General features: G+C 44.4%; 1 protein-coding gene across 1 annotated transcript in view; it reads right to left on the minus strand.

Moving 5' to 3' along the window:
• Positions 1 to 14781, minus strand: part of LOC120053616 (E3 ubiquitin-protein ligase RNF13-like) — an 89281-nt gene that overhangs the window by 23806 nt on the left and 50694 nt on the right. Inside the window, exons 5-8 of the mRNA XM_039000758.1 lie at positions 8569 to 8656; positions 4482 to 4572; positions 3452 to 3557; positions 2829 to 2922 (exon numbers count right to left, since the gene is read on the minus strand). Of these exons, the coding sequence (XP_038856686.1) occupies positions 2829 to 2922; positions 3452 to 3557; positions 4482 to 4572; positions 8569 to 8656 (379 nt within the window). The remainder of the gene's footprint in view (positions 1 to 2828; positions 2923 to 3451; positions 3558 to 4481; positions 4573 to 8568; positions 8657 to 14781) is intronic.

The following is a 14781-nucleotide window of genomic DNA, read 5'->3' on the forward strand; positions in this document are numbered from 1 at the left end:
TATCAAAGATACTGGTAACTAACGGAAGATAGTTCCATCTGCGTCGTTTCCAAAGGGAGCATATGAACACAGTGGGTAGAACAAGTAAGGAGGTGGGTAGAGGCCAAGCACGAACGAGCGAGATCCTTATTGGTGTGTTTTTAGCATGTATCTGCATATTTCCGTTAAGGAACGCCTACTCTGAAGTGCGTGTGTGCAATAACTCTATTCGCCCTAAACAATGCAGTTTTTAGAAGCTTTGGCAAAGGGTCGTCTACAAAACGTATATACACTCTGTTCGTGACAGATATTAGTTTTGGAAACAGAATATTTCTTCGATGAGAAAATGTGTTAAAAAGGTCGGCCCAGTTTCATCTAGCTCCATCTTCCCGCCACTGGACTTCCTCTCATCACCATATTTGGTGGTGACTGGAAGTTCTAAAAACGGATGCTTCGGATTTATACCCCCTATGAACTATCTGGGTTTCCCCTTTTATCTGTGGTGATTAGATTAGCATTGTTAACACTGGCTGTAGGTTAGATGTGTTATCAGCACAGGACATAGAGGCTAGTGCAGAGAGAAGTTGATTTTAATTGTCTGACTTGTAGGCACTTGTGGGAGATGATGCGATTAAATCATTGTGGCGCGTGGTTCCCATCTTCAATTAACATTTTCATTTTGCAGTGTGCACAGACTGGTTCCAATCCACAGCCCTTAGTGACAGGCCTTCTCTTTCAGTTGTCCACACCCCACACACAGCCAATGAGGACCAGGCCCACAAAACCATTCAAAACAGACAGACGGCATCACAGTATCATACAGCCTGCTATAACAAATCCCTAGAGACCAGACTCAGCAGGCATCAAGGTTTAGCTGAGGGAGAGGAGGCGGGTGGCTGAGGGCACCATTAGGCATCATTACCACATCGCAGCAGAAGCCAGAAAGCCAGCCAAGACAGAAGAAGGGATGGCTAAAAATACCCCAGGCTGGAGAACGTGAGCGCTGAGTTGCGTATAAAAAGGTATAAAGAGCAGCCCGTTCGTGTAAACAATGAGCACAGAACGAGTCAGACGAGCGATTTTAAAAGGCTCCGTGATTCATCAGCCTCCCCATGTAGAGAGAAGTATAGGGAAGCTGCAAGGTTTGGCCACGGACGTGTGTGAATCTGGGATGCCATTCCATCCCGGAACATCGCTCTGCTAGACTAGTTATCCAGCTACTCACCTTCCATGTTGAAATGGCGCCAAGCTGGCAAACCCACTCCGGCCTATTAGGAACAACTAACAATATTGGAATACTCCCCTTCAGTTCTAACAGGCCAATCAGCAGCGAGAAAACCCTCAGATCATAGTTTTAAATACAAAACAGTCCAATCTGTCGTTGATAACACTCAATTCTATCCCCTTACCTGCCACTACTTAAACGCTCTATAAAAACGGCGAGGTATAGGCCTTCCGGAGTCCCCAGAGACCCATTCTGTGCGATGATTGCAGGGATCCGGAGTTCAGGGCTTAAAAGGGTGATTAGGTAGAGATTTGGTGTCCCCGCTTTGTATCGCCACAACACTGGCAGAGCGAGCAGAAACCCAGCTAACTGATGGATCCATTCCCTGGGACGTCTGAACTCTCTGGAACGCCCGCGAAAACTGTCAGTCAGACAAGGACTGTCGCACAGCCACACACACACACACACACACAGTTTCTGTGTGTTGCCCGTTTGCCTCTCCTCAGAGCACATGCTACTGCCAGCCAGAGGGAGGAGTCTTGCCATACCCCCATTATAAGCTCTGCGAGGGGGCTACTTAGTATGCGCCAGCCAGACTCAGACAAAATCTCCTCAGTGTTCCCTGCACAGCAGATTTCTAATGGCTTCCCACCACAAATCCGGCAGGGGCATCTAAACTCCTTCCCAGTGTGAAAAGAGGACTGAATGCAGACAACATGCTACTCAGGACTGACATTCGCAGAATATCTTGGACAAACCCTATTAGCAATGCAAAAGCATGGACTATAAATTCCTCCTGCACTGAGAAGAGACAAGCGCAAAATGGAGGAAAACCTCTCAAGTCCAGGAGTTTCAATTCAGGAGTTTAAAATACCTCCGTCAAGGTAAACAGAAGATGTATTTATATATTGAGATAGTGGCATTACTCACCTTCAGCCCTGTATTTAGTCTCAAGAGTAAGGAGCCTTAATCTGTGGGGTTGGCTTTTTGGAAAATCAAGCTGTATTTTTTTTTAACCTTTATTTGACCAGAAAGGTCACTTAAGAACCAATTCTTATTTCCAATGACGGCCTGGCTAATCTCATTATTTCATAAGTCGTTCTTAACGTCACCGTCATCGTGGCCCAGTCACATGACACAAGGCGTAGCGTGGCCCGAGCCGGTTGAGAGCTAAGATCAGTTTGTGGTTCTCATCTAGGATGACCTGCTAGATCTGCGTTTACGGTCAACTGTTCGTTGAGGACAAAGGTCGATAGATTAATGCCCTCATACAAGGGTAAGTGTGCTTTCCGATCATAAAGCCAGATTTCAATCTTTGTGTTGTTGACGCATACAAAAGGCAGGCAAACAAACACAAAACTATTTTAAGACTCTTTGTTCTCCCATGTCAAATCCCCATGTACACAGGTGCTCCCTCAGCAGTGGCGACCTGAACCTGTGTTGAAGCAGTTTTTCTTTAACGCAAAGTGAGAAAAACATAAGGGGTAACACACATCCCTAACAGACATTACTACAATTCACAGATGTAAAAAGATCAGGGCATTACACAACACGAGGGGAGTGCCATCAATGCTTAACACAAAACTGTCCAGATTACCATGTTGATAGCTATATCCCTCCATACCTTTCTTGTACTTGTGAATGGGTAGTTTCTTCAGTTGGTCCTTGCGCAAACGGCTTCTCCGAGCCCTGTGTCTGTCCTGGACAAACTTGGTGATCTGAGCGAGGAGGGAAAAGTCAGTTAGGGAGTTTTAAGCCCCTTAACCTCACCGAATATCCTGATGGATACTCCACAAGAGTTTTTCTGAACCTCACAACGCCCGTGTACATCGAACCACGCACCCTCTTGCCAAAAGTCTAACGGCACCATTTGATTGACAGTTATTTTTCAAATTATAAGAATTCTCTGCAGTTGAAAAATTCCACAACCAATACTAAAGAAATATTTGTATGGACATTTAACAGAATTACATTAATCAACGTTATTGTGTCAATTCTGTAGGAAATGGGATGACTTGGGTAACTGGTTCTTCTTCTAGTAATAATGTTTGAGTTATCTAGAAAAAAGAATGGAATGAGCACGCGCTCTGTTATTTGTCCTAGCTTGATAATATCGTCACCAGGCCTATTCCTAGTGCCCTCAGACCAGAACATCCTAGAAAACTCCCTACTACTGGGACAGATCTGCCATGACACCATTGACTCAATCACATTAAATGAATGAACTCTCCAGTGTATTTTGCCTACCATGAAAACAACGATGAGGATGAGGCAGATTCCCACGGTGATGAGGAAGGGAATCAGGTAGTATTCCAGAGGCAGGCTGAAGTCTGGCATGAGGACCACATGACCCCTGGGGATCAACAACAGCACCATTATGGAGAGATATTCAAGAGTGGTAAGAATTGACAATAACACACTCCAAATAATAATCTGCATCCCAAAGGCCTCCCCTTTAACCTATAAAGTACACTTCCTTATATAGTGCACTATATAAAAGAATAGGACGCTATCTGGAAAGCATCCATAGTGACCTAAAAAAGGAGTCGTTGTGATTGGAGCGTTTCGACACAGCCCGTCATCTTGAGGCGACTCATTTACATTTTACACTGGAAAAAAAAAAACCCTGACAACTCCGTCCATCTGTCTAATGTGATTTCACACTGAAATAATGGGTTATGAGGCTATAAGACACATTTACTTTTCTCACTGTCGTCGTTGTTGCCCACATACATAGTAGGCTAATTCAGTTAACGTTGCTCGAGAACAACGCAATATTTCCAGGCAAACAGACTGAGGATTGGCCCACTCATGTACATTTATAGTATACCTGGTTAACAGAGATACTAACCTGAATGTAGGATTGATATCAAGGAGGAGAAAGAGGTCCATTAGTGACAACATGGCAGTCTGCCTATATAGTCGGCTATTTTTGAGGAACTCGAGACATTTTAAAATTCCCAGATTATCCACCGATCTCGTGCAGAGCGCTGGGAGAGTGATGACACGTCGTGAGGCAGATTACCTGCTTTATGACGCCGGCAAGTCAACACATCGTGTTACATTATTACGTCATAAAGATGGACAATCCGTTTTGTTGTCTTTCCACTGAATTCATTGAATAAAGGAATATATTATTTAACAACATGACACTGACAGATTTATGTGGACATCGTTGTTAGAGAGCCCATGCCAGTTAAGGTGCCTGTAATGTCCGAGGCTTGAATTAGCCTTGATGTTGATAGACATGGAAATTAGATTTAGCTCCCAGACTCACCCCTTGTCGTATGTGTAGTCTTCTTTCAGGGAGTTGGCAGTCTCTTCACTAACAAACACTGATGGAATGTCGATTTGCTTCAAAATATCCACTAAATGGGAAAGGAGGAGGAAAGTTATTTATACACATGTGGAGTGGCTACATATTGAAGTCCATCATGAAATAACATTACATTTTGAAGGAAACGCCAAGACACGAGTCAGCTATTGGGGAAAAATACTGGAACAGAAAGAAGGGCCTGTTTGCTGTATATCAACGCAGTTCAACGTCTGGCCTTAACTGAAAACATTTACATCAAGTCACTACAGTTCAACGTCTGGCCTTATCTGAAAACATTTACATCAAGTCACTACAGTTCAACGTCTGGCCTAATCTGAAAACATTTACATCAAGTCACTACAGTTCAATGTCTGGCCTTTTCTGAAAAAATTTACTTAGATAGACCATAACCATGGCGAACCCCAGATCTTTAAAGCTGTCAGATGAGGTAGTTTTCAAATGAGGTAGTTTTCAGATGAGGTAGTTTTCAGATGAGGTAGTTTTCAGTGTCTATGGGATCCAGGCTGATGCCCACTTGTGCCACTGTCATTTAGTATTCTGCTCATGCGCGACAGTTGTTAAGGCCCACCAAACCCCGGCTGATAAGTTAAGAAATGGCTCACTGCCCAACGTTTGAAAAGAAGCCATCCGACCGGATGATCCGTTCTAGACAGTTACCAGCATGAGGAGCTGTCACCGTTACTCATGATATGTTGTCATACGCCCTGGAGTGAGAGACGAAGGAGGAGTGATAGACGGGGGAGGAGTGATAGACGGGGGAGGAGTGAGAGACGGGGGAGGAGTGATAGACGGGGGAGGAGTGATAGACGGGGGAGGAGTGATAGACGGGGGATGAGTGATAGACGGGGGATGAGTGAGAGACGGGGGAGGAGTGAGAGACGGGGGAGGAGTGAGAGACGGGGGAGGAGTGATAGACGGGGGAGGAGTGAGAGACGGGGGAGGAGTGAGAGACGGGGGAGGAGTGATAGACGGGGGAGGAGTGATAGACGGGGGAGACGTGAGAGACGGGGGAGGAGTGAGAGACGGGGGAGGAGTGAGAGACGGGGGAGGAGTGAGAGACGGGGGAGGAGTGAGAGACGGGGGAGGAGTGAGAGACGGGGGAGGAGTGAGAGACGGGGGAGGAGTGAGAGACGGGGGAGACATGAGAGACGGAGGAGACGTGAGAGAAGTGAGAGACGGAGGAGACGGGGGAGAAGTGAGAGACGGAGGAGACGGGGGAAAAGTGAGAGACGGAGGAGACAAGCAGCAAATGATGTGAAGAAAAAGCAGTTGAGAAAAGAGAAACAGATATCATCCCTCCTCCCAAACGCCTTCATGTGATGGTGGCTAAGGCCGAGCGATCAACTTGGACGAGGCCGAGCGATCAACTTGGACGGGGTTGAACCGTTTGGAGACGTACTGCAAACTACGGCACTACATACCTCCACGACGACATTACGAGTCGGACTTGGTGCTATGGATGCAGCAGCTCTAGCTCCCAGCGAGTCCTAATGCTCCTCTAGACCCCGAGGTTTGGGAATCAAAGGTACATCTACTCACTCCACTACTATACTACCCCTCCACTCCACTACGATACTACCCCTCTACTCCACTACAATACTACCCCTCCACTCCACTACTATACTACCCCACTACTATACTACCCCTCCACTACTATACTATCCCTCCACTACGATACTACCCCTCTACTCCACTACAATACTACCCCTCTACTCCACTACAATACTACCCCTCTACTCCACTACAATACTACCCCACTACTATACTACCCCTCCACTACTATACTACCCCTCCACTCCACTACTATACTACCCCTCCACTCCACTACTATACTACCCCTCCACTCCACTACTATACTACCCCTCCGCTACTATACTACCCCTCCACTACAATACTATACTACCCCTCTACTCCACTCCAATACTACCCCTCTACTCCACTCCAATACAACCCCTCTACTCCACTCCAATACAACCCCTCTACTCCACTCCAATACAACCCCTCTACTCCACTCCAATACTACCCCTCTACTCCACTCCAATACTACCCCTCTACAATACTACCCCTCTACTCCACTACAATACTACCCCTCCACTCCACTACTATACTACCCCTCTACAATACTACCCCTCCACTCCACTACACTATACTACCCCTCCACTACTATACTATACTACCCCTCCACTACTATACTATACTACCCCTCCACTACTACACTATACTACCCCTCCACTCCACTACTATACTATACTACCCCTCCACTCCACTACTATACTACCCCTCTACTCCACTACTATACTACCCCTCTACTCCACTACTATACTACCCCTCTACAATACTACCCCTCTACTCCACTACAATACTACCCCTCCACTCCACTACGATACTACCCCTCTACTCCACTACTATACTACCCCTCCACTACTATACTACCCCTCCACTCCACTACTATACTATACTACCCCTCCACTCCACTACTATACTACCCCTCCACTCCACTACTCTACTATACTACCCCTCCACTCCACTACTATACTATACTACCCCTCCACTCCACTACTATACTACCCCTCCACTCCACTACTATACTACCCCTCCACTCCACTACTATACTATACTACCCCTCCACTCCACTACTATACTATACTACCCCTCCACTCCACTACTATACTATACTACCCCTCCACTCCACTACTATACTATACTACCCCTCCACTCCACTACTATACTATACTACCCCTCCACTCCACTACTATACTACCCCTCCACTCCACTACTATACTATACTACCCCTCCACTCCACTACTATACTATACTACCCCTCCACTCCACTACTATACTACCCCTCTACTCCACTACTATACTACCCCTCCACTCCACTACTATACTACCCCTCTACTCCACTACTATACTACCCCTCTACTCCACTACTATACTACCCCTCTACTCCACTACTATACTACCCCTCCACTCCACTACTATACTACCCCTCCACTCCACTACTATACTACCCCTCCACTCCACTACTATACTACCCCTCCACTCCACTACTATACTACCCCTCCACTCCACTACTATACTACCCCTCCACTCCACTACTATACTACCCCTCCACTCCACTACTATACTATACTACCCCTCCACTCCACTACTATACTATACTACCCCTCCACTACTACTACTACCCCTCCACTACTACTACTACTACCCCTCCACTACACTACTACGATACTACCCCTCCACTACGATACTACGATACTACCCCTCCACTCCACTACTATACTACCCCTCCACTACTATACTACCCCTCCACTACTATACTACCCCTCCACTCCACTACTATACTACCCCTCCACTCCACTCCAATACTACCCATCTACTCCACTATAATACTACCCCTCCACTCCACTCCAATACTACCCATCTACTCCACTACAACACTACCCCACTACCCTCCACTACTATACTACCCATCCACTACTATACCACCCCTACACTCCACTACTATACTACCCCTCTACTCTACTCCACTACAATACTACCCCTCTACTATACTACCCCTCCACTCCACTACTATACTACCCCTCCACTCCACTACTATACTACCCCTCCGCTACTATACTACCCCTCCGCTACTATACTACCCCTCCGCTACTATACTACCCCTCCGCTACTATACTACCCCTCCGCTACTATACTACCCCTCCGCTACTATACTACCCCTCCAATACTATACTACACCTCCACTACTATACTACCCCTCCAATACTATACTACACCTCCACTACTATACTACACCTCCACTACTATACTACCCCTACACTCCACTACTATACTACCCCTCCACTCCACCACTATACTATCCCTCTACTCCACTACTATACTACCCCTCCACTACTATACTACCCTACCCCTGTACTCCACTACCCCTCTACTCCCCAAATGAACAGACGACTGTGTGTAGTGCTGCTGCATGTTTGTTTGTGTGTTTGTGCAGAGGAGGAGGGTTGTCAAGAGGGGGACTTACTGTCATTGGATCCCATGCTGATTAAGTCATCAGAGTCCACGTTGTGAACAATGGCCGACTTGTACCCGGCCTTCTGGGCATTAAGCACCTGCGGGAGACAAAATATTTGTGTTCAGTGTGTGTGTGGTTCCTATGGATCAGTGTGTGTTCAGCCAGCCCACCTAAACACTCGGACCACCACAGAACAGCGACTCTTATATTCACAGGCTCAGGATCAGACAGTAGCTATCCCCATACTGTAGTAACTATCCCCATACTGTATCCATACTGTAGTAACTATCTCCATACTGTAGTAACTATCTATATACTGTATCCATACTGTAGTAACTATCCCCATACTGTATCCATACTGTAGTAACTATCCCCATACTGTATCCATACTGTAGTAACTATCTCCATACTGTAGTAACTATCTATATACTGTATCCATACTGTAGTAACTATCCCCATACTGTATCCATACTGTAGTAACTATCCCCATACTGTATCCATACTGTAGTAACTATCTCCATACTGTAGTAACTATCTATATACTGTATCCATACTGTAGTAACTATCCCCATACTGTATCCATACTGTAGTAACTATCCCCATACTGTATCCATACTGTAGTAACTATCTCCATACTGTAGTAACTATCTATATACTGTAGCCATACTGTAGTAACTATCTCCATACTGTAGTAACTATCTATATACTGTATCCATACTGTAGTAACTATCCCCATACTGTATCCATACTGTAGTAACTATCTCTATACTGTATCCATACTGTAGTAACTATCTATACTGTATCCACACTGCAGTAACTATCTCTATGCTGTATCTATACTGTAGTAACTATCTCTATACTGTATACATACTGTAGTAACTATCTCTATACTGTATCCATACTGTAGTAACTATCTCTATACTGTATCCATACTGTAGTAACTATCCCCATACTGTATCTATACTGTAGTAACTATCTCTATGCTGCAGTAACTATCTCTATACTGTATCCATACTGCAGTAACTATCCCCATACTGTATCCATGCTGTAGTAACTATCCCCATACTGTATCCATACTGTAGTAACTATCCCCATACTGTATCCATACTGTAGTAACTATCTCTATACTGTATCCATACTGTTGTAACTATCCCCATACTGTATCTATACTGTAGTAACTATATCTATGCTGCAGTAACTAACTCTATACTGTATCCATACTGCAGTAACTATATCTATACTGTATCCATACTGTTGTAACTATCCCCATACTGTATCCATACTGTAGTAACTATCTCTATACTGTATCCATACTGTAGTAACTCTCTCTCTACTGTATCCATACTGTAGTAACTCTCTCTACTGTATCCATACTGTATCCATACTGTAGTAACTGTATCCATACTGTAGTAACTGTATCCATACTGTAGTAACTATCTCTATGCTGTATCCATACTGCAGTAACTATCCCCATACTGTAGTAACTATCTCTATACTGTGCCCATACTGTAGTAACTATCCCCACACTGTATCCATACTGTAGTAACTATCTATATACTGTATCCATGCTGTAGTAACTATCTCTATGCTGTATCCATACTGTAGTAACTATCTCTATGCTGTATCCATACTGTAGTAACTATCTCTATGCTGTATCCATACTGTAGTAACTATCTCTATACTGTATCCATACTGTAGTAACTATCTCTATACTGTATCCATACTGTAGTAACTATCTCTGTACCGTATCCATACTGCAGTAACTATCTCCATACCGTAGTAACTATCTCCATACCGTAGTAACTATCTCTATACTGTAGTAACTATCTCTATACTGTATCCATACTGTAGTAACTATCTCTATACTGTATCCATACTGTAGTAACTATATACTGTATCCATACTGTTGTAACTATCTCTATGCTGTATCCATACTGTAGTAACTATCTCTATACTGTATCCATACTGTAGTAACTATATACTGTATCCATACTGTAGTAACTATCTCTATGCTGTAGTAGTTACTACGGTATGGAGATAGTTACTACGGTATGGAGATAGTTATCTCTGTACCGTATCCATACTGCAGTAACTATCTCCATACCGTAGTAACTATCTCTATACTGTAGTAACTATCTCTGTACTGTATCCATACTGCAGTAACTATCTCTATACTGTATCCATACTGTAGTAACCATCTCTATACTGTAGTAACTATCTCTATACTGTATCCATACTGTAGTAACCATCTCCGTACGGTCCCCAACGCCTCTGCCAAGCCCTCATTCCAACTCCATCACCCATACTCTGTGGGCCCTGTGATAGGTCTACTGGCTTAAGGGGAGGGATTGAACTCTACTGTAACTGACATCCCTTCTGGGCAGGGAGTGAGTGTGTGGTTAAATACGTGTCAATGGCCGCTCAGACGTCTTGTCCATAGGTGCACTGTGTGTATAATGACAATGACATGCTATATGGCCACACCAAAACACGAAGGACAACGAGGCTAGAATGAAAATAGGGAGGATACCTAGTCAGTTGTACAACTGAATGCCTTCAACTGAAATGTGTCTTCTGAATTAACCCAACCCCTCTGAATCAGAGAGGTGCGGGGGGGGCTGCCTTAATCGACATAATTAGCATAGCATGTAATGTGGCTAAACACATAGCATTCCGAAAGAAATCTAAAGGCTAAAATAACTTACTTCATAGAGTCGATGGTATGCATTAACTTATAGAGGGTATGTAAAGTTATGACATGTACTGGCAGACTCCAGTAATAACAATGTGCCCTACAGGTTAACACTGTTGACATGTAGTCATGGAACCTGGGAGTGTGCTTCGGCTCCATGTCGAAAACTGTTTTGACATTTCACTACTAACAACTCATCTGTTTAGGACCTTCTTCCCAGAAAGTACTCTCAGGAGAAGAAAAGAAAAAGACAACAGGCTTGAGTTTAAAATACAACAGCTTCCCCTGCAGTGGTAAACATTGGCTCCTTTCCCTCATGTAACTGTGTCCCTGCTACAACAGAGGCTCCAAAACAGGAAAAACTTGATGAGGGGGGGAAACCCTATGAATTAAGCTTTACAGCCTTCATTTATATTCACAAACTGCCACTAGGCTATGGATGAAAAAAGGGGACGTATTCAGACCCCTTGAATTTTTCCACATTTTGTTACTTTACAACCTTATCCTAAACTTGATTAAATCTTATTTTTTTTCTCAAAAAAGGTTTTTAGAATTTTTTGCAAATGTATTAAACATAAAAAACAGAATGGGCCCTGAAATTGAGCTCAGGTGCATCCTGTTTCCATTGATCATCATTGAGGTGATTCTACAACTTGATTGGAGTCCACCTGTGGTAAATTCAATTAATTGGACATGATTTGGAAAGGCACACACCTGTCTATATAAGGTCCCACAGTTGACAGTGCATGTCAGGTCGAAGGAATTGTCCGTAGAGCTCTGAAACAGGATTGTGTTGAGGCACAGATCTGGGGAAGGGTACCAAAACATTTCTGAAGGTCCTTGGTCAGGGAGGTGACCAAGAACCCGATGGTCACTCTGCCAGAGCTCCAGAGTTCCTCTGTGGAAATGGGAGAACCCTCCAGAAGGACAACCATCTCTGCAGCACTCCACCAATCAGTCCTTTATGGTAGAGTGACCAGACGGGAGCCACTCCTCGGTAAAAGACACATGACCGCTTGCTTGGAGTTTGCCAAAAAGGCACCTAAACGACTCTCAGACCATGAGAAACAAGATTCTATGGTCTGATGAAACCAAGATTGGCCTGAATGCCAAGCATCACTTCTGGAGGAAACCTGGCACCATCCCTACGGTGAAGCATGGTGGCAGCATCATGCTGTGGGGAGGTTTTTCCAGTGGCAGGGACTGGGAGACTAGTCAGAATGTGAGGGAAAGATGAACGGAGCAAAGTACAGAGACCTTCTTGATGAAAACCTGCTCTAGAGCGCTCAGGACCTCAGACTGGGGCAAAGGTTCACCTTCCAACAGGACAACGACCCTAAGCACTAGGGTTGCAAAGGGTCAGAAACTTTCCAGTAAATTTCCAGAATTTTCCCAGAAATTTTCCATGGAAACTAAGCTCTGGATTTTGGGGAACTCTGCTTAAATTCATCAAAAAAGTTAGCTTATAACAGTGAACCTTTTTGTAGGATACACAAGGCAATACTAGGTGTTGTGCCATATTTTGGTTAAACTATCCCCAATTCAATGGAATTGCAACTTCTCCCATCACATGTACAGCTGATTCTCAAGATCTTGCACACTAATGAGATGCTATTGAGCCCACACTGCTTCACTGTCTGAGCCAATGACTACATGCTTTCTGGTAAGTTTTGATTACAATACTGGGTGGGGTGAATATATTTAGTAAATAGTAGCCTACAGCAAAGTGTGTGTAAAACATTTCTAACAATTTCTGCTAGTTAGTTTTTGCTACCATGTGGGTTTTAGCTTGCTTGAGCCTGCTAACTGAGGAGTATTAATTCACCTGTTTCCATATGTTTCCTTTTAAAATATTTATCTTACAAAGGAGTTGTTTAATCTAACTGCTTAACTATTTATCTGTACATGGGATTGTATTTGTTTTTTGTTTTTTTATTTTCCCCCCCTAATCTTTACAGGAAAATGCCACGGGCACTATCTGATGTGTGGAGACATTTCACTGCAGCTAATGTAGAAGGAAAAGCTGTGTACATTTGAAAATACTGTGGCAAATCATATGTGAAGAATGCAACAAAGATGCAGAATCATCTGGCCAAGTGCATAAAGTTCCCTCAGCGCTCACAACAAGCAACCTCTGACAAAAGTCCCTCTACTTCTATTCAAGGTGAAAACGATGAATCAGACACCTTATCGATAGCAACAGCTCATGGTCCTCCTGGAATCAGAAGTTTTTTTTGACTCAATGGAGGAATGTATTTAGAGAAATGCTGATGAATGTCTTGCTCGAGCTGTGTATGCAATTGGTTCACCTCTGATGCTCACAGGCAATGTGTATTGGAAGGGATTTCTGAATGTTCTTCGCCCAGAATACACCCCTCCAACCAGACATGCTTTATCTACTCATTTGCTGGATGCAGAGTTCAACAGAGTTCAAGTGAAGGTCAAGCAAATCATAGAGAAAGCAGACTGTATTGCAATCATCTCTGATGGATGGTCGAATGTTCGTGGGAAAGTAATAATTAACTACATCACCACCCCTCAACCAGTATTCTACGAGAGCAAAGACACACCGGTCTTTACATTGCAGATGATCTGAAGGCAGTCATCAATGACCTTGGACCACAGGAGTTTGCACTGGTGACAGACAATGCTGCGAACATGAAGGCTGCTTGGTCTAAAGTGGAGGAGTCCTACCCTCACATCACAACCATTGGCTGTGCTGCTCATGCATTGAATCTGCTCCTCAAGGACATCATGGCATTGAAAACAATGGATACGCTCTACAAGAGAGCCAAGGAAATGGTAAGGTATGTCATCAAGTTATAGCAGCAATCTACCTCACCAAGCAAAATGAGAAGAATAAGAGCACCACATTGAATCTGCCCAGCAACACCTGTTGGGGTGGTGTTGTCATCATGTTTGACGGTCTCCTGGAGGGGAAAGAGTCTCTCCAAGAAATGGCCATGTCACAGTCTGCCGATATGGACAGCCCCATCAAGAGGATGCTCCTGGATGATGTAATTTGGAAGAGAGTGGAAAGCAGCCTGAAACTCCAGAAACCTATAGCTGTAGCCATTGCATGGATTGAGGGAGATAATGCCATCCTGTCTGATGTTCAGTCTCTGCTTGCAGACTGCCCTGCCCAAATCTGTACTGCCCTGCCCACTTCACTGTTGCTCCAAGCAGAGGAAACTGCAGTTCTGAAATACATCAAAAAGCGTGAAGACTTCTGCCTGAAGCCCATACACACCGCAGCGTACATGTTGGACCCCAAGTATGCTGGCAAGAGCATCCTCTCTGGTGCAGAGATCAACAAGGCTTTTGGTGTCATCACTGCCGTGTCTCGCCACCTTGGCCTGGATGAGGGCAAGGTTCTTGGCAGTCTGGTGAAGTACACTTCCAAGCAAGAGCTTTGGGATGGAGATGCAATATGGCAGTCGTGTCAACACAACTCATCAGCCACCTGGTGGAAGGGACTGTGGATCTGAGGCTCTTTCTCCTGTTGCCTTCATCATACTCCAAATCCCACC

Source organism: Salvelinus namaycush, chromosome 9 (genome assembly GCF_016432855.1).
Source record: "Salvelinus namaycush isolate Seneca chromosome 9, SaNama_1.0, whole genome shotgun sequence".
Taxonomy (NCBI): domain Eukaryota; kingdom Metazoa; phylum Chordata; class Actinopteri; order Salmoniformes; family Salmonidae; genus Salvelinus; species Salvelinus namaycush.